General features: G+C 45.3%; 1 protein-coding gene across 1 annotated transcript in view; it reads right to left on the minus strand.

Annotated features, from left to right (window-relative positions):
* The window catches only part of LOC129852854 (tetratricopeptide repeat protein 28-like), a 309,151-nt gene that overhangs the window by 32,089 nt on the left and 257,062 nt on the right, over positions 1–20,000 (minus strand). The window contains exons 3-5 of the mRNA XM_055918488.1: positions 18,916–19,063; positions 12,685–12,957; positions 11,803–11,942 (exon numbers count right to left, since the gene is read on the minus strand). Of these exons, the coding sequence (XP_055774463.1) occupies positions 11,803–11,942; positions 12,685–12,957; positions 18,916–19,063 (561 nt within the window). The remainder of the gene's footprint in view (positions 1–11,802; positions 11,943–12,684; positions 12,958–18,915; positions 19,064–20,000) is intronic.

A 20,000-nucleotide genomic window follows, 5' to 3' on the forward strand; every position in this document is an offset into this window, starting at 1 on the left:
CCTGTTGTCTATTCCATTTGCACAACAGCATGTTAAATTTATTGTCAATCAGTGTTGCTTCCTAAGTGGACAGTTTGATTTCACAGAAGTGTGATTGACTTGGAGTTACATTGCGTTGTTTAAGTGTTCCCTTTATTTTTTTGAGCAGTGTAGTTTATAGGACAAACAGTTTTTTGGGAGGTCTGACAAACACTGCTGTAGCTCGGCCACCTTCCACGGGGAAGGCCGACGTAGCGGATGCAGTGGATTGAGACGCAGAACATGCAATATCTCTAGGTTCAACTGACACATTTTGATGGGGATTTTTGTATTATGTAACTTAGGTGTGTCAATAGGTTCTTAAGGACTAAAGAAGGATTTTTAAGCCTTGAGACAATTGAGACATGGATTCGGAAAGACAAAATATTTAAGTGTCTTTGAACAGGGTATGGTAGTAGGTGCCAGGCGCATCGATTTGTGTCAAGAACTGCAACGCTGCTGGGTTTGAGGCTGTTCTGAGGGCAAAATGGTGGTGGGGGAGGGGTGAAACAAATAATTAAGAAGGTATTCCTAATGTTTGGTATACTCAGTGTACAGTTAACTATAGTATAAACACTGTAGCGAAAAGAAAACTACATTATATACTATAATGTTTTATTATCTTTGACATAGAAGTGGAGTCTTTCTCCTTGAGGAAACCTACTGGAGAAATACTCATTTGGATTTTTCCATAAAAATTTTACATTTTTCCATAACCTGTAGTAAGGTACTGTAGGACTGGAGTCTGAATGGAGAGTTCAGAGCTTCTGCTCTTGTCTAGACAATATGGTCTATACTTGGTATGTAGGTTTCTCACTTATGGGTGGCACAAATTGGGATATATGGAGGAGGGGAATGGGAAGGGTATATGCAAATTCGATACTGTAAGTATTTACTTTAGTTTAAAAAAGTGTCGTGATTTTGAGGACATTACTGTAGTATTTACTACAGTGTTTTTTTTTAGGCTAATACTGTAGTATTTACTATAGTATTCTACAGTATACTACTAAAATGTACTATAGAATTCAATAGTAAGTACTGTCGTCTTATATTGTAAACATGTGGCGGTCTATAAACAAAAGCTTCTCGCTAAGTACAAACACACATGCATCTCACTCTCATGGTGACTATGCTTTATGATAAGAGAGCCATATCAGTGGCACCATCAGTACGGTGGACATTATTGCTACAAGCACAAAACAGCAATCCAACGAGTCTACGATCAATGAGTGTGTATGTGCACTTGTGGTGTGCGTGTGTGCGCGTGTGTGTAAATGATCTTCGTAATAGAGTGTGTGTTTGTAAGTGACCAGATTGCTGTGTGAGAGGCAGAGCAGAAGCCATTCCTATATGTTTCCCATCCCCTAATAAAATGCAGTACTTTCATTTCAATCACTTGGGACCTCGTATATTCTCCCCATTTTATTTCCTTTTGTTAGCATTTTCCACACCGGCACATTTCACCAAAACATCATCCACGAGAGAGATCGAGAGAGAGAGAGAGAGAGAGAGAGAGCGAGAGAGAGAGAAGGGAGGGTTGGTTTGAATACTGTGCCACAGAGCAAGGAATACTGATGCAGCTGTAGCTGGGGACAAAAACTAAAGAGACGGAAAAAGAGAGGGAGAGAGAGAGAGAGAGAAAATAAACGAGTTGAAGGAGTTGGTGTGTATACAGTGAGAGCTGTACAGGGTGGTGAAGGCTGCTATAGCCAAATCGTGGAACAGCAATTCCTCTCTTTGTTTTATGTCAGGGAGTCTTGCAAAAGACCATTTCCTCACCCAGCAAAAATGCAGTCTCCCACGTCCCTCAGTGTGCAGCAGCTATATATAATGCACACATCAAACGCTGTGAGCTGCTCTGACCTCTCTTTCTGGTAGCCCTGCGGCTTCCTCATACTACAGGAGTATGTTCCACACAGGACCTATCACACACACACACACACACACACACACACACACACACACACACACACACACACACACACACACACACACACACACACACACACACACACACACACACACACACACACACACACACACACACACACAAACACACTTCACGTCCACCGATCCTTCTGAATTCCACTAACTCTCTGAGGGGAAACTCATCACATACTAACAGAAAGAGGAGGAGAGCAACAGAGCACTGAGCTTGGAGAAAACCTTGAAGATGTACAGAGAGAGAAGGGGAAGGGGTGGATAGGAGGGATGGCCATTAGCCTATACTGTATCTAGTTTCAGAGAAGAAGGGGGAGCAGAGGAGGAAGTCCACACATATCAGCAGTGAGAAGAGAAACTCCCTCCTTTGTCTGCAGCACAGCTATCTGGACTCTGTCCACCGTGCTGTGTGTTTCTCTAACATATTAACCTTATTAATGGCCCAGCCTGGTCAATTCAAAGCCATTTGAGTGCCTTTATGCATCACTATAGTGAATGTCTCAAAAGGGACCATGGTTGTTGCAGGGCTGGAACCAGTTTTTGGCCACATCTAGAATCGATAACCATTTACACACAGTCACAGTGACTAATCAAGGCCAGTAATTGTTCCAATAAGTACAATCAGGGCAAGACTAGAGCAGTGCCCAGAGGACACGGTTGCTTTTCTGCTTTGGCTGTCCCTGACCTCTGACCCTAGCTGCTAATCACCAATCACCATGCAGCTTTCAGCCTGTATTAAGGGACCAAGAATACATACAGAAAGTATTCACACCCTTAGATTTTCCCCCCACATTTTGTTGAGTTACAAAGTGGGATTAAACTGGATTCAATTGTACTTTTTGGTCAACGATCTACACAGAAAACTCTGTAATGTCAATAATATATTTTGATGAGATAAGTATTCAACCCCCTGAGTTAATACATGTTAGAATCACCTTTGGAAGTGATTACGGCTGTGAGTCTTTCTGGGTAAGTCGTATAAGAGCTTTCCACACCTGGATTGTACAATATTTTCCCATGAATCTTTTCAACATTCTTCAGGTTCTGTCAAGTTGGTTGTTGATCATTGCTAGACAGCCATTTTCAAGTCTGCCGTAGATTTTCAAGCCGATTTAAGGCAAAACTGTAAGGCCAATAAGGACCATTCAACGTCGTCTTGATAAGCAACGCCAGTGTAGATTTTGCCCTGTTTTAGGTTATATGAAGAGTGGTACTCAGTGACGTGTTCTGTTGGATTTGGCCCAAACATAACACTTTGTATAACACACTTTTTGCAGTATTACTTTAGTGTCTTATTGCAAACAGGATGCATGTTTTGTAATATTTTGTATTCTGTACAGGCTTCCTTCTTTTCACTGTCCTTCGTGTTAGTATTGTGGAGTAACTACAATGTTGTTGATCCATCCTCAGTTAGCTCCTATTACAGCCATAAGACTCTTAAAATCTTAAAATCAACATTGGCTGCTGCATTTATGGTTGAATCTGTGCTTGAAATTCACTGCTCGACTGAGGGACCTTCCAGATAATTGTGTGTGTGTGGGGGGTACAGAGATGGGGTAGTCATTTAAAAATCATGTTAAACACCATTATTGCACACATACAGTCCATACAACTTATTATGTGACTTGTCAAGCACATTTTTACTCCTGAACTTATTAAGGCTTGTCATAACAAAAGGGTATGAATACTTATTGACTCAAGACATTTCAGCTTTTCATTTGTAATTCATTTGTAAACATTTCTAAAAACATAATTCCACTTTGACCTTTTGAGGTTTTGTGTGTAGGCCAGTGACACAACAGTCCAATGTTTTATCCATTTTAAATTCAGCCTGTAACACAACCAAATGAGGGAAAAGTCCAAACTGGCAGTTAGGAATATGTTTTATATCTGGTTGGTTAAGGGCAGTAGTAGTGTGCATTACATCTCAGCATCTCCCTTATCACAACAGTGCTGGTGACATGATTAATAGATATAGTCTTGTTTCGCAGGTCAGATCAATTCTCTCCAGTCCAGTGATATGGGTCTCTGTGTTAGTGAGTATCCAAGGAGCCATTTTACACTGCTGGGCTAGAAATAGGTCTTACACTAACTAAATCAAACCTAGCCTTCTCCCCTGAGACAACTATAAAAAGAGTACACACACATCTCTGCACACATACTCACTAACACGCATACAGTACACACACATACATACACACTCATATGCTCCCCTCCCTCCCTCCCATTATACCTCCCCCTCTGTCTCTCTCTCTCTCTCCCTTTCCCTGTCTCCTCCCCCTCCCCTACTTCTCTCTTCCCCTCTCTCCTCTTTCTCCTTCATTAAAATGGACTTCCTAAAGCCTCCATTCGTCTTGCTGACAGCTCCACTATCGATCGGCCTGGAGCGAGAGGATGCAGTTCCAGGGCTTTAAATGGCTCTTTGGTCAGCCTGGAAGAGGGCTGGACCTTGGCCGGAGGGGGAGAGGGGGCGGGGGAGGGGGGAGGAGGAGTGGAGGGGCGAGCTGGAGAGAACAACCGTGTTCCCACATCAGCTATACACCTTAGAGTGGGAGGTCTCCCATCACCCTGTACTCTACTGTAGATACCTGCTTCACTTTGACAGCCCTTAAATCTTCGTGTACTGTAGCTGACCACTCAAAATGAACCTGTTGGATCAGCATAAGGTTTGGATATCATGACCGCCCTATTCATTTGACATATTGCTGAAGAGGCCAAGAGAGCGAGGGGTGATCACACAGTTAACAAGAATGACTCAGAATCCAGTATGGATCCCTTCAAATCACTGCAGAGGATCAGCTAGGCACAGCATTGTAGGGCCAGAAGATTAGGAAACCTCTTAGGACTTGTTCCATTGGGTCACAGTGAAGTGGCACCCCTACAAGCCCCTGGCATTCATGCTATAATATGCCCCAAAGAATGTGGGCCCAGAAAGTCTGGCAGACTGTAGAAACCACGCTGAGAACATAAGCAACACATGGGAGAGCAGGTTTCAATTGGCCACGCTGACGCACAATTCATTTCCATCAAACCCATCTGAAGTAACTTTCTGCCGGCTGACGTCTTCAATGGGCCTCCATCTCTTATCGTCAGCTGGTATCGAGGGAAGATGAGTTGGCACTTTCCTTCTTGATCCCTCCCTCCGCGTGACAGCAAATTCCTCTGCCAAGATTGATGATTGGAAGTTTGACTTTCCTAATGATTAAAATATCTGCGGTGCAGTCGCTGCCGTGTCGTGGAAGCCCCACAGAGAGTGAGTTTCATCCCCCTGCCTACAACCCCCCTCCCCCATCACCCTGATGAGCACCACGTGTGTGTCAGGGATTGTCATCTATAATCATAGAGCGCAGAACAACAACGCCAGTCAGCAGGAGGGAGTCTCCCATGACACTGTCTATTTGTTCTCTAATCTGTGCCTCTGAATTGTCATTGATTGCAGCAGCTAGGGAGAGAAAATAGACAAGGTGTAATATTCAAGACAAATTACTCCACTTCCCAGTTGCGAGGAGCAGTTCAATCTACATGAAGCCAGACAGCGCTTAGAGACAGACACTGTTAGAGTGGGCATTAACCAACAGCGCTTTGACCCCCACGTATCAACGCTATGACGCAGCCTCTATGTGTGTACTCAGCTGATATGTGTATCAGCCCATTCAAACAGCACGGCTATACACAGTACAGAATCATTTAGTAGTGGAATGCACTGGTGCTTTCTAGGGGGCACCATAACGCAAAGAGAGGCTCCATCACCTGGTGAGAGAAAAGAAAGGGGGAGAGAGATGGAGAGATGGAGACAGGGAGGAAAGGACAGAAAAGGAAATAGAGGGAGGGGGGGATAGGCTGAAGGAGATGTGAGGTAGCATGAGGGAGGGAGTGTGGGAAAGACAAAGGGAGGGTGAAGTAGTGAAGAAAAAGAGGGAACGAGAGGGTACTAGAGGGGGAAGAGAGGACGGGCAGAGGAGAGAGAGGGATGAGGGTGCGGAGAGGCAGAGAGCAGTAGTCGATATAAAGCCACTCATTCATCTCTCTGACAGCACTCCAAGTACCCCACTGGAGGAGACACTGCTGCGTCACCTACAATGCAGCAAATACAGAGCACACACACACAACACACAAATACACATTTACAACTCTACACTTTACAGCACACATACACACACACACACAGGGCACACACGCTCACACTCACACACAGTACTTTCCAGGGAGCCTGCTCCAAGTCTACGTTCTGGGTCAATAGTACCTTGTGGGGTGGGGCAAAATCAGTAAATACACTTTCACACCGTAACCTGCTCACTCTCACACACAACACAGCCACAGGCCATAACCACACACACACATACACACACACACACTGCTGATTAGATAAGGCTGTGTGCTGCAACAATAAAACGAAGAGCAATAAATCCCCAGTAGCAGCCTGAAGCTAGATGGTTCATACCAACCTGCCTGCACTGAGGACAACGGGACAAATCACCCGACAATCTAACATTCATTCACCTCCACAATCCATACAAACCACATCCCTACAGTCCATTTAGTGACTGCTGTTGTGAGATACTCTACTGTCTGATGCTGAGGCTTACAGCCTTTATGCTCATCTTTTTGTTTAGCTAATGACCACACCCACAGCCCTGTTTCCCTCTCCTTACTGGTCACGGCCCATTGGCTGCTCTCAGCTGTACATCTTCCATGATTCACGTCTAAGTGCGTCGGTGTAGAGCAGTTCTGACTCACTGGGCCGAGGAGAGGAGAGCAGAGACAGGCTGGCTGTGTGTCATTACAGTACACCAGGATAGATGGACCACATGCAGGCTACAGTGGCTTCAAATACAGTACATTCACCAGGGGCTGAGCCCTAGCACAATGAGACTGGAGGAAACAGACACTTATTTATGTGGAGCTAGGCTAATGTCTGTGGTGGTGTTGTCTTGCTAGACCCATACATAGGGACTGTCTAGCCTGCTCTATGACGTCTGTGGATACAGGGGGAAAGACGGGTACTTGCACCAACTTGATTTGTCACCCTTTTGCCCAATCCCATCCCCCTTCTCCCCAAGCTGGGCCAACTCTATAAATGAACCCCCTAAACACCCCCAAATCCTCCTTTTCAATCAGCAGAGAAGGGACGGGGGGAGCGAGGCATGACAGGGAGAGGAAAGGGACATGGGTGCCAGGCCCTCCCCCTGCCTCCCCCTATTAGAGCAGGCGCCATAAAGGAAGCGGAGGCACCAGGCCCCTAATGATTCCTTAATTATCCCACTCCTCAGCTGCAGCGCTGACAAACACTGACTAACCCTGACCCTGACACCAGGAACACCCACCAGGGCCGCCACGACACTCCTCCATACACACCTCCCATTTGCAGGCCCCTCTCTCCTCTCCCCTCTCCTCACCCCTCTCCCCTCTCCCCTCCCCTCTCTCCCCTCTCCTCTCCTCTCTCCTCTCCCCTCTCCCCTCTCTCCCCTCTCCTCTCTCCCCTCTCCTCACCCCTCTCCTATCTCCTCTCCTCTCCCCTCTCTCCTCTCTCCTCTCTCTTCTTCCATAACCCTCCCCTAACTTCCCCATTAAGCCAGCTGGACAGTGGGAGGGCCTAGATGATCCATGTCACCTAGAGAGTAATGGGTTAAGTTAGTTTGTAGGAATTCCTTTTAGCAGATCAAGCAAAGGAAAAGACAAAGAGTAGACAAACAGACAGATAGAGGTGGGAGGAGTAGAGATGTTCTATAGGGAGAAAGTTAGAAACTGTAGACCCCAATGGAAAAAAAAACATTGCTCTCCCCTACCTAACCTCTATTGCTGTGTTTATGATTTCCATTGCCGTTGGGGGAGCCAGCAGCAGAGCTGCAGCATAATCTCCTTTTAACATCACAGGGTAACGTAATTACAGAGTGTACCATCGCCAGCCCGCCTCAGTTTCTCCTAAATACTCACACCCCAAATTAGGGGTTACCTCGCTCAAGCCAACACTACTATTTAAGACTAGGACGTCACATGCAAAGGAGAGGAGAGGAGAGGAGAGGAGAGGAGGGGAGGGGAGGGGAGGAGAGGAGAGGAGAGGAGAGGAGAGGAGAGGAGAGGAGAGGAGAGGAGAGGAGAGGAGAGGAGAGGAGAGGAGAGGAGAGGAGAGGAGAGGAGAGGAGAGGAGACGAGAGGAGAGTTTTACCATCAGAGTGTGTCAGGAGAATAACACGAAGGGAGAATAACATGAAGCTGTTCAGTTAGACAGTTGCTATGAAGAGACAGAGTAGACAAGGTGGGGCCACATTAACCTACTGTATGGAAGGACTTGGCAGGGCCACATATGGCTGGATAGAGGAGAGAGTGTGTTTATGTTATATCTCCAGAATACCTGACAGCTGAAAGTCTGCTAAAGATATTTCCAAAGGCTGCAAGTTAAGAAAAACACAAACTCTGTGGTCAGTGTGACCTCACTGCACTACAGCTCAGAGCGAGTCACGGTCGCAGATGACAAAACGCTGCACTCCAGGAGCCATTCCCAGGTTCCCCCTCTCCTCTCACAGAGAACACTAGCAGCTTTTAAACCGCCCATCCCACTCTCTGTTTCCTTCCATTTCTCTGCCCCTCTCTAACACAACCACACAGTACATCCACAAAGCCAATTATACCATAATTCCCTTCAAGATTTTCCATCTTTAAGAGCAGTAATCATTTGAAACCATAGGAAAGCTGTACAAGCTTGCAGAAAACAGGGACTTTGGTCACAATCATTCAGTAGAGTAAGTGGAAAGTGAATAAGTCATAATGGCCGGCACAGTGGTCAGAAGCATTATGTATGATTAAGGCCAGTGACCAGGTACTAGACATGAGGGGTGGTCGGTGGCAGCAGCAGCGTCCGGTCAGGGCAAAGCATTAGCAGATGAAAGAGAGGTGCACTACTCCTCTACTGATAAAAACAGGATCCAATTACTGCTCGTGATTTATGGAGAATGTTCTCAGGAACATCTCTGTCTTCTGTCTCTCTCTGCTGCTCCATCACAGCCACAGCCAGGCCAGGCTGCACAACACTGCATTGTACTGGGTAAAGGCTAGTAGTAGTAGTACTATAGCAATACTGGAGTAATACAGTAGAATAGCAGTATAATGTGTATGTGAGAAACACTACCTGGGGAACACTACCTGCACTGGGGTAAAGTAAAGAGTATAATTACTAATACAATACTTACTCGGAGGGCTATGTGTTTCAGAATACAGAAATCTTCCACGTATGATGCTCATACTGTATGATGTAAAATGCATCATATGTGGATGATTTCTGTATTCTGAAAGTTACATATCGTGAAAACTTGATTGCTGACATGCAAAATATGTTGAGACTATATCAATAATGGACTAATGAAACAAATACCAAAAGATAGTTTTTGGGGTGGAGTTGTCCTTTGAAGCTAAGCTCCGCGATAGGCGAAACAGCATCACTGGCCGCCACAGGCGCATTTGTTATAGTTCTTGTTTGAAGGAAATCAGCATCCAGCATCGTGGTGAAAAATGTTTTGGGTGCATACTTTGCTGTTCTATCGCACGTGCAATGACGTCTGAGGGGAAGAAATGTGTTTTTTATTGTAATATTGACGTGGCAGTTTCACCGTTATTGATTGCAGCTTTAAATGCACCTCACCCTAACACTACTGTATCTTAACCTGTGTGCATGACAGGCATAGGTCTAGGCCTACTGATGGCTGTGGTCTCATACCGACACCTCTGTGTCTATATATCTGGAGATATTTGTCTGAGAAATGTGAGGGGGCCTCTGGCCGTTAGCTGTAGCTTTGCCCTTCGCCTTTTAAACCACCCATCCCATTCTCTCTTTCCTTTCATTTCTCTCCCCCTCTCTAACACAACCCCACAGTACATCCACATACCACAATTCCCTTCAAGATTTCCCATCTTTCCCATCGTTAAGAGCAGTAAACTGGAGTGATTAAACGTCTCCTGATATCTGTTGAAGCGGCCGGGGAGGGGCTGGCGGGGAGGATAAGAGACTGGGGAAGCATGGAGGGATAGGGGAAGCAGTAGGGTACGGGGGGAAGCAGGGAGGGATAGGGGAAGCAGGGAGGGATAGGGGAAGCAGGGAGGGATGGGGAAGCAGGGAGGGATGGGGGGAAGCAGGGGCATTCTTCTCTCTGAGCTGGGTGATGGGAACTGTGCAAGAACAAATTCCTGTCACCCCCCACAAACACCACAGAGGTCAGGCAAGGTCAGAGGTCAGAAAGAGAGAGAAAAAAAGACAGAGACAGACAGAGAGAAAGAAACTTGCCCATTATCTCACTCTCTGGCCCTCCCTCCTCCTCCGTTTACCTTCCCTCATGCTCTACCTCTATTTTTTTCCTTCCTCCCTCATCTGTTGTTTTTTTCTTCCTCCCTCATCTGTTGTTTTTTTCTCTCTCCCTCATCTGTTGTTTTTTTCTCTCTCCCTCATCTGTTGTTTTTTTCTCTCTCCCTCATCTGTTGTTTTTTTCTCTCTCCCTCATCTGTTGTTTTTTTCTCTCTCCCTCATCTGTTGTTTTTTTCTCCCTCCCTCATCTGTTGTTTTTTTCTCTCTCCCTCATCTGTTGTTTTTTTCTCTCTCCCTCATCTGTTGTTTTTTTCTCTCTCCCTCATCTGTTGTTTTTTTCTCTCTCCCTCATCTGTTGTTTTTTTCTCTCTCCCTCATCTGTTGTTTTTTTCTCCCTCCCTCATCTGTTGTTTTTTTCTCTCTCCCTCATCTGTTGTTTTTTTCTCTCTCCCTCATCTGTTGTTTTTTTCTCTCTCCCTCATCTGTTGTTTTTTTCTCTCTCCCTCATCTGTTGTTTTTTTCTCTCTCCCTCATCTGTTGTTTTTTTCTCTCTTCCTCATCTGTTGTTTTTTTCTTCCTCGCTCATCTGTTGTTTTTTTCTCTCTCCCTCATCTGTTGTTTTTTTCTCTCTTCCTCATCTGTTGTTTTTTTCTTCCTCGCTCATCTGTTGTTTTTTTCTCTCTCCCTCATCTGTTGTTTTTTTCTCCCTCCCTCATCTGTTGTTTTTTTCTCTCTCCCTCATCTGTTGTTTTTTTCTCTCTCCCTCATCTGTTGTTTTTTTCTCTCTTCCTCATCTGTTGTTTTTTTCTTCCTCGCTCATCTGTTGTTTTTTTCTCTCTCCCTCATCTGTTGTTTTTTTCTCTCTCCCTCATCTGTTGTTTTTTTCTCTCTCCCTCATCTGTTGTTTTTTTCTCTCTCCCTCAACTGTTGTTTTTTTCTTCCTCCCTCATCTGTTGTTTTTTTCTCTCTCGTCCTTCTGTTTTTGTCTTTCTCCCTCTATTTCATATCCAAACAGCTTAATCTGTGCAAATGACATTCCTTAAGTAGCATACGTTGCCAAAACCCCAGTTTTACTGAAACATGAACAGGATAAATATATGCATAATATCTGCATAAATGTTTTGCATTGATAACAAGGAGCACAAGCTGTTACTTAAGGCCCTCCCATTGGTCTCTCCACCTCTCTCCCTCGCTTCGTCACCTTCATTTGTTCTCCTAACCCACTTTCCACCCCTCTCTCTCTCTCTGACGGGAGAACCAGCAGCAGAGCATTCCTGCCTTTCAGTCTTACCCTTGATTCACCCTCTGAACAACCAAGACAGAGGAGAGGAAAGCTGCAGGACACACCACTATTACAACCACTAACGGAAGCAGAGAAAAGACACCAGCCATCCATTCCCCACATGCCCTCACCCCTCCTTCTATAGCAGAAGATAACCTAAAACTACATGATAGATTTACCTTACATACTACCACCTGGAAAAGATCAGCAAAAACTCCCAGGAGTATTAGGTAGAGGACACAGTGAGTTGTGGGCCCTGTGTGTCTCAGTCTCTTACCTCCCTGTCCTTGAGCTTCATGGCCAGGACCAGCTGGTGGCGATGGTTAGTCAGGGCCTCGCGGTAGTTCCCTTTGGAGAAGAATGCTGAGCCCAGGTTACCATGGGCACGACATTCACCTGTTTGGTCACCTGGAGATGAGGAGAGCAGAGAGAAGAGAGGACAAGTAAGGGAAGGTCACTCCAGGACAGGATAGAACAGGACAGAAAACAATGTACTCTATACAATTCATCTGGGATCATAATCAATACCTTTTAACTTTCAATACAATCATCTGTATCCTTGTTTGTTTACCACTCAGGTTATGTACAGTACAACCGGAAAGTCACAACTAAATGTGCTGTCATTCAGTGTAGGGTGGGTCTTCACAGGGCAGTCCCGGTCCTCTACCATCTTAGAGCAGTGATGCAGTGATGCGATGGAGCTCCTTGACACTGACATCCCATTATGTCCTTAAATGGAGCGCTGGGCATTCTAAGCTGCTGTACAGACAAAGCTCCACAGTAGAGAGAGCAGCTAACTGACTGACAGACAGACTGCAGGTCGACCTGCTAGACCTGATCTCCAGGCCCCAGTGGGGTGAGGGAGAGGCCTTATTATATCTGACAGACAGGCCCCCCAGACTGGGCCAGAGCCAGGCTCTCTACCTGATAACCACAGCGCTCTGCTCCACTCCAGACCCTTCTCATGCTGCTCTGCTCGGCCCACTCATGTGTCAAACTGTGTGGGGCCAGGAGAGTCCAGCCAATCTGGGCTGCCTCACACACACACAGTAACTCAGGGACAGATATACTGTAGTTAGAGACACCCACATACACACAGATAAGAACAGACATACACACACATATAAACACACACACTCTTGTCTCTTACCTAGTGTTTTGGAGACCTCCAGGTCTTGCTGCATGTATCCGGTGCTCTTCTCGGTATTGCCCAGGGACCAGTGGGCACTGCTGAGGGCTGAGAAGACGGAGCCGCGCAGCTTGAGGCTGCAGGTGCCGATCTTCAATGCGGACTCCAGTACCACCACGGAGGCGGTATGGTGGGCCGCTGTCAGCAGCTCTTGACCAATCACTGACACAACCACGAACGGACTCTTGTCCAGTTTCATCTTCTGCAGCTGCTGGTAGGTGGGTTCCAGTGACTCTGTGTGGAGGGAGGGAGGGAGGGGGGGGGGGGGGGGGGTCATGATGAGAAGAACTGGATTCATTCAGATAGCTTTTTTGCATTCCTTTCAGTTTCATGGACTACACAATGTGCTCCATAGCTCACCAACAATGACTGTATGCAGCTTCGGTAAATTACTGCACATTAGCCATGTTGATTTGTTCACCTGAATATGTTGCAAGATGAAAAATCTCAATCTCAATCTAAACTCATCCCAGTCCTAGTGCATCTAGTGTGTTTCAGGGAGAGCAATCAATGTGTCTTTTATCGAGCTTGTCTGACTGATGGCCTTAGAACATAGATTTCACTGACAACATCACAACAAGACAAGCAAATGAATACACCATTGACAGGTTTAACTACTATAGACAATTTAATCTCGGGAAAATTCAAACGCCACTATATAAAAACGTTGTGTTTACACATCCTCTGACAGCTCTGCTGCGAGGCAGCAGAGTGAAATTATACTGCTTTGAAATGATATTGCAGTTTGAGAGAGAAGAGAAGCCTGAGTGGGTTTTGAGGGCTGCTGAGTGTTAAAAGTGATGGCGAACATGCTGCTGGTAACTCAGGGGACAGAGGCAGAGGAATGCGGAGAGGAGACACACGAGGTGACCTCTGGGAAGGCTGAAAATGCACACAATGACATAAATCAATGGTGGGCCACGCAGGCTTTTGGGATCCACAGCCCCTCTAGTTTACTGAGCCAGCCCGACAGACAGACAGACAGCCAGACAGCCCGCTGGCAGACTACAGCCTTGGCAGCAGACTGGGGCTGACACGGAGGGGGATGGGAACAGGGGTGACATCTTATGTATGTGTGTGCGTGTACTGTATGTGTGAGTGTGTGTACTGTATGTGTGAGTGTGTGTACTGTATGTGTGAGTGTGTGTACTGTATGTGAGTGCAAGTGTGTGTACATGAAGGGGGATGGGGAATAACTATACTCGTGCCCCTGCAAATATTTTTAGCAGAGTTGCAGAGGTCAACTCCTCTCCCACAGAGGTTTTTCTGTAGTACTGTACCTGCACAAGGCAGATCATGACTGCAGTCAGGTGTACTATACACCTGTTACTATATCAGTAATACCCATGCACTTAAAGACCATGACACTCATTGGACAAATAACAAAATACACATGAACACTACCTGAATAGCCTGGTACCAAGCCACCCACTTGTAATCTAATATTCACCACACACAATATGAAACACATCTCCAGGCTCCACACAAGCCCTCAAAAATAGAATTGATGATGCTCTTTCAAGAGCATCACTCGTTTTCCAGCGGTTGGGAGAATGTAGCGCTGGCAGAGGCGGCGTGTGCATATCATATGCATTCATAGCTGGTAATTGCATTTAAAGTGACACACAGAGTGGTGTCATAAATCAAACATTGAAATACCAGTAAAAAGTGTCATGGCTGCTGGATCCATAAACAGGTAGTTAGGGGAACGTCAGTGCTGCACTGCAGTGTCTCACACACATCAGGGGGTAGGGCAGGAACAGACACGCACGCACGCACACACGCACGCACGCACGCACGCACGCACGCACGCACGCACGCACGCACGCACGCACGCACGCACGCACGCACACACACACACACACACACACACACACACACACACACACACACACACACACACACACACACACACACACACAGTTTATTAGGTACACCCATCTAGTACCGTTGACACCAGACAGGATGGGGCAATGGACTCATGCTGCTTACGCCAAACCCTGACTCTGCCAGCAGCCATGAGATCAGCACGATGAAACAGGAACCGTGATTCGTCGGACAAGGCAATGTTTTTCCACTCCTCAATTGTCCAGTGTTGGTGATGGCGTGCCCACTGGAGCTGCTTCTTCCTGTATTTAGCTGATAGGAGTGGTGTGGTGGTCTGCTGCAGTAGCCCATCCGGGTCCGAGTTGTGCGTTCTGAGATGCCGTTCTGCACACCACTGTTGTACTGCTCCGGTATTTGCCTGTTTGTGGCCCGCCTCTTATTTTGCACGATTCTTTCCATTCTCCTTCGACCTCTCATCAACGGACTGCTGCTGACTGGATGTTTTAGGTTTGTTGCACCATTCTCTGTAAACCCTAGACACTGTCGTGCGTGAAAAGCCCAGGAGCCCGGCCGTTTCTGAGATACTGGAACCGGCGAAACTGGCACCGACGATCATACCACGCTCAACGTCACTTATGCCACTTGTTTTGCCCCATTTAACATTCAATCAAACAGTTAATGAACGCCTCGAAGCCTCGATGCATATTGGGGTGAATGTGACACGTCATGCATTTTTGACGAAGTCTATTGTTATTATGTTCTAGAAAGTTGATTTCTTGTTATTTAATCATCAAACCACACATTTTTGAAGATGACGGTATATGGAAGGTCTGTATGTTTTCTCTTCAGTATAGCAAGCCATGGCCATGTGACTCACTATCTGTAGGAGCGAACCATTTTCGTGAATGGGGTGATGTACCTAATAAACTGGCCACTGAATGTATATAAAACACACACATACAGTGCTGGAAAAAGTACCCAATTGTCATACTTGAGTAAAAGTAAAGATACAATACCTTAATTGAAAATGTCTCAAGTAAAAGTCACCTAGTAAAATACTACTTGAGTAAAACTCTAAAAGAATTTGGTTTTAAATATACTTAAGTATCAAAAGTAAATGTAATTGCTAAAATAGAATAAAGTATAAAAAGTAAAAGTATAAATAATAAAAAAATCCTTATAATAATCAAACCAGACTGCACCATGTTCTGTTTTTATTTTATCTACGGATAGTAAGGGGCACACTCCAACACTCTCCAACACTCCAACACTCTCACATCTGGTGAGTCCACCAGATCAGAGACAGTAGGGATGACTGGGAATGTTCTCTTGATGAGTGTGTGAATGGACCATTAAAAGTAAAAGTTGTCAAAAATATAAATAGTAAAGTACAGATACCCCCAAAAACTACTTAAGTAGTACTTTAAAGTATTTTAACTGAAGTACTTTACACCACTGCACACATACTGTACACACTGCCAGGGAAGCCATGCTGAAAAGTAATGAGAACCCTCTGTTTGCCGCTCTCTCTCTCTCTCTCTCTCTCTCTCTATCTCTCTCTATCTCTCTCTCTCTCTCTCTAAAACTCAGTTTTTCTTTCTTTCTCAACCGGTCATTTTAGAAACATAGAGTAAATATCATCTACATTCAATATGTACTAGCTGTATGCACATGTACACAAACAGATACAGTACATTCATATATAGTTCCTTCTCCTCCTCTCAGGCTTGGCCTCATATAGAGGAGGCTTGGCCTCAGCCTGGGTCTGGTATAGGGGAGGCTTTGACAGCCTTTACCATTTCCCCTGGGCGGCTGGTGACAATAACAAACCCATGTAGTGTACATTCATTCTCCCCTGCCTTTGAATACAACTATGACTCATTTCACCTTCCCATTTCACGAGCCATGGCCACCACCCATTCTGCTCTATGGGAGGGAGGGCCTGACACCCTCCTGTACTTCTGTTTGTGTCTGCATCTCCATAATCTAAAACAGTATATATATATACTATATATTACTTGTATACTACTTTTCTACTACAATGTTCTACTTCTGTAGTATATTTCTGTATCTGCTTCACTCCTTCTAAGATGACATAATATGAATAGTGTGATCTATTAGTAACAATGAATTGGAAAAATGCATAATAATTATGGTGACATTGTTTCCCCTCCAATGCTCAGAGAACTTCAGAGCTGGTTCAAGATCATGGGAGAAACAGAGACAGAACAGAACCAAGCCCATCTGTGCTCAACACTGGCTACTGCCTGGGCCTGGTTTCCCCTCTTTAATTTCACTCGATGATATTCAATGTGGGAAAAAAACATGCATCAAAACCTTGATATCTGAGCAGTTGGAAGCTGACATAATGATCATAGGCGGAAGAGAAGAGAGACAGAGACGGAGAGGGTTCTGAGAGCACTTTTCCCTCCTTTGAGAGCTTTGTTGTGAGAAGCACAAAGGAGGACAGTACAGTAGGAGTCACATGAGAGCACTGTCTGCTGCTCAGCTCTGGACTCATGGAAAATCTCTTTTATGCATTGTGTGGGGGGAAAAGTTGGGCAAAGCCACAATAACACTGCAATGCTAAAGCAAAGTAAACACAAATAGTGGTGATAAAGTGAGCTTCAGGGGAATTATACACACTGTTGGTCTCCTTGAAGACAAGGGCCTTGAATATGTTTTCTTGCTTTAATTATTTGTGTTCTTCATTCAATGTTTGCATGCGCACACCTTTATCTGTGTTGCTATGCCCAATGACAGAATAAAAACCAAACACGTAGGGAAAAAAACATTCAAGTGAATTTGGAGCGTAAATTGATGTCTGTGTGGATGTCCTTAAGGCAGGGTAAGTGAGACGTAAAACAGCACGTTGCTACTCAACTGCTACTAGTTGATGTCTATCATCAGTAAAGAGAGTCATCTTCCTTATTATACCTTACTACACTCTGAATTCAACAGGGTGGACAGTTTAGTTCATTTAGTAAGACCCTGGCAACACCAAACTCCAAGCGAGGGGGAAATTAAATGGGTGGGTTTGGTAATACCCAGGTAATCCTGGAAGGGGTGTTACTCCACCGATAAGAGGGCCTGGCAGGAAAACAGCCATCTTTGACTTCTGCGAGAGAAAGCAACGCTCTCATTCCTTTCCCTTATCACATGGCTTTGGCTGCGTGACACTGATTATCCTCCCTGTTTGCTGGCGTAACGCTGATTATCCTACCCCTGTGTCAGGAGCCAATCTGATTGCTCTTAATCCCCCGACATAGCCCCCCCTCCAACACACCTTGGACTGTCTCCCTCCCTCCGTCGCTAGCTGCTTCATTCCCTGGCACCACGGGAAACGTGGTAAACAATTAATAGATTGAAAAAAAGAGTTTATCCTCTCCTACTGAGAGAGGCCCAGCCAGGTCCACAGTGTTTGGTGTTTGGTGCTGGGCCCACTCCCAAGCCCTTTTACTGTTACGCTTCCAGTGACAAGGCTTATGTAATCAATGCACCTCAGATGAGCTCTTCACTCTTTGCTTGCGTTTTTTCCATGTATTCAGATACAGCCTTTTGCTAACAGGGATTGAGAGAGGCGCTCCAAGCAGCCTAAATCCCAATGACTCCTCTCTGAACAGAACAGAAAAGAACAGAACAAAGCCATGCGGATCCACTGATCTGCCTGTGCAGGCCAGTAAAACATTGAACTGTTACAACAGGCTTGTATTTATTCATGTGTATAGTATATGAGGAGTTTGGTGGTTTTGGTGATGACAAAGAGAGAGCACAGGATGACTCGGAGTCTCTGTTGGAGTTAGGATAGCAGCTTATTAAATCCTCTGCAGCGGTCAGTTGCACTAGTGAAATGGATTCCAGTTTTGTTTGGAGGGAGGCCCCATGCGTCTGGCCCCGACAGGGGGCCTCAAAGGGCCAGGTTGTTGCAGCTTCCTGACATATCACACACATCATGGAGCAGGGAAGTCACAATTTACTGAAAGCCCTGGCCTGGATACTAAGCTACTTATACGTCCACTTTGGCTTTGGAAAATAGGCCTCAAAAGGGGTATTGTTGGAAGCTTATTATTATGATAAAGCTGTATCTTTCTGATCAGCGTGACTGGCAACACATTTATCAGGTAGTTAGAGTATGTGAAACAGTCCTGTCAGTCAAGGGGACTCCTTCACAAATACACTGAGATGGACAGACAAGCAGACAGTCTGCCAAGCAAATACAGATGGATATAAAGATATGCAGTAGTCACTCCGACAGACTGCTAGAGTCACACTGACACATTTATTGACTGACAGAAGGAGGAAGATTAGCGCCAGTTAGAAAGGCAGAGAGGAGAACATAGACATACAGTATGAGAGACACGTTACCTCGTAGTGGGGACTTCATGGCAGCCTCCACCATGCCCACCAATAGCTGCAGGCTCTTGGGGTCTTGGGCCAGCCCCGAGGCAAAGGCGGCCAGCGCGTCGGCATGGCGACCAAGGTACTGAAGGGCAACACCCTGTCGGAAGTATGCCTGTAGAGAGACAGAGAGAGAGACAGAGAGAGAGCGAGAGAGAGAGAGAGATAGAGAGACGTCAGTAATGTAGTCTAGCCCTACAGCATGGGGTTACACACAAACACATTACCAGACACTCATTTAACGCCATTTGCATTTTTTCAACATAAGCTGTTTTTAGAGTACATGACTCTACTCTCCTTTGTATTCCCATAATAAAGGGATCGTTGTGTGTTCCTATACTTGTTAATTGGATAATCCGTTTTACATAAATGCACATGATACACAGTCATCGGTTGCATTTCTCAGAGCGTGACATTATTTTCTAGTCACACAAATTGTTTATTTTTTGTTTGCAGTGGGAATCGTTAGCACACAAGTGTGGAGTATAGGGATTTCTCTTAGATTCTGTTGAAAGAACTTAGAGAGTTAGAGAGAGCTAGTCTACACAACAGATATGCTCTGTAGCATCATAAAAGGACACATAAATACTCCAGACACTCTATTTTTCACAGCATTGCTATAATGACATAAACCCCCACCCTGAATCTGCCATGGACTATTTCTATCCATCTGGGCTTTCAATAGTTTGGAGCCTTGAAGTAGAAAAAACTGTTTGACTTTCTCTTCTTCCACCAGTCTGTTCCCACTGCTCACAGACAGCCAGTCACATGGTGGTTGAAGTGTGATTTATTTAACACCAGTGAGAGGCACAGACCATGTGACCAAAATCAGTCCATTACCCAAACCCCAATATGTTGATGACAGCAGCATCTCCCTTGTCTATGTGTAGCCTGTAGAGCAGTGGTGGAAAAAGTACTCAATTGTCATACTTGAGTAAATGTAAAGATACCTTAATAGAAAATGACTCAAGTAAAAGTGAAAGTCACCCAGTAAAATACTACTTGAGTAAAAGTCTAAAAGTATTTGGTTTTAAATATACTTCGGTATCAAA

The sequence above is a fragment of the Salvelinus fontinalis genome, chromosome 4 (assembly GCF_029448725.1).
Source record: "Salvelinus fontinalis isolate EN_2023a chromosome 4, ASM2944872v1, whole genome shotgun sequence".
NCBI classification, from domain to species: domain Eukaryota; kingdom Metazoa; phylum Chordata; class Actinopteri; order Salmoniformes; family Salmonidae; genus Salvelinus; species Salvelinus fontinalis.